This window comes from Chrysochloris asiatica, unplaced genomic scaffold (genome assembly GCF_000296735.1).
Source record: "Chrysochloris asiatica unplaced genomic scaffold, ChrAsi1.0 scaffold00023, whole genome shotgun sequence".
In the NCBI taxonomy this organism is placed as follows: domain Eukaryota; kingdom Metazoa; phylum Chordata; class Mammalia; order Afrosoricida; family Chrysochloridae; genus Chrysochloris; species Chrysochloris asiatica.
The window spans coordinates 18,015,879-18,016,661 of record NW_006408541.1 but is presented as its reverse complement, the minus strand read 5'-3'; the positions used below and the strand labels follow the sequence as shown (position 1 = coordinate 18,016,661).

Below are 783 nucleotides of genomic sequence, written 5' to 3'. Positions count from 1 at the left end.
AGTCACACACAAAAGGAAAGAAGAAAGAAAGAAAAGACCCTGTATAGGGTTTCCAAGGAGCAGCTGGTGAGCTCGAACCACCGACCTTGCAGTTCAAAAGGCTTTGCAGTCTGGCGCATTAACCTGCAGAGGCACAGCAAGACTGCTTTGTAACTGCTTCTAAAAACCAACTCAAGGCGTCTCAGCTTGGGCTGGCTTGTGCCTTGATGGGCGGGCCTGAACCTTGGAGACTGGGCAGAGGGCTAGCTTAGGTAGAGGGGGTGCAGGGCAGGGTTAGTGGCTGCATGCAGATGGCGTGTGTCTGACGACATCAAAAATGCCCCTCTCTGTCTCCCTGTGCCGTGGGCACCCAACCTGCCCTATATACACGCCGATAATGCCCCCTGTGGCAATGAACCCCGCTTCCCCCCTGTGAAGGACTGTGACAGTTCCTGTGGCCCCGCTAGCTCTCTGGGAGTGCACTCCCTCCAAATGGGTCACCTCAAGCCCCGCACTCCAAGCTCCGCAGTGGGCGGGCACAGTCCCGGGAGCAGGAGGTGAGTGCAGGCAGGCAGAAGCTCAAAATACCCACAACTTCCCAGCAGCTTGATCCTTTAAAAAAGCAAGTTCAGGGAGAGGGAAGTGGAGAAACGGGGCAGATGGGAGAACAATTGGGCATGTTCGAAAGGGCTAAATGGGACAGAGATAAAGGATGATATATGCACAGCCTTGGAATGGCAGGGCTCTGAGATACAGGGATTGAGTCATGGTTGGAATGGGGGGGGGGAGAATCATGTTAAGATG

General features: G+C 54.5%; 1 protein-coding gene across 1 annotated transcript in view; it reads right to left on the bottom strand.

Moving 5' to 3' along the window:
- Positions 1–481: 481 nt before the first annotated feature.
- LOC102810935 (kunitz-type serine protease inhibitor 6-like) overlaps positions 482–783 on the bottom strand; it is a 23,472-nt gene continuing 23,170 nt past the window's right edge. Inside the window, exon 6 of the mRNA XM_006839337.1 lies at positions 482–591. Coding sequence (XP_006839400.1) covers positions 482–591 — 110 coding nt within the window. The remainder of the gene's footprint in view (positions 592–783) is intronic.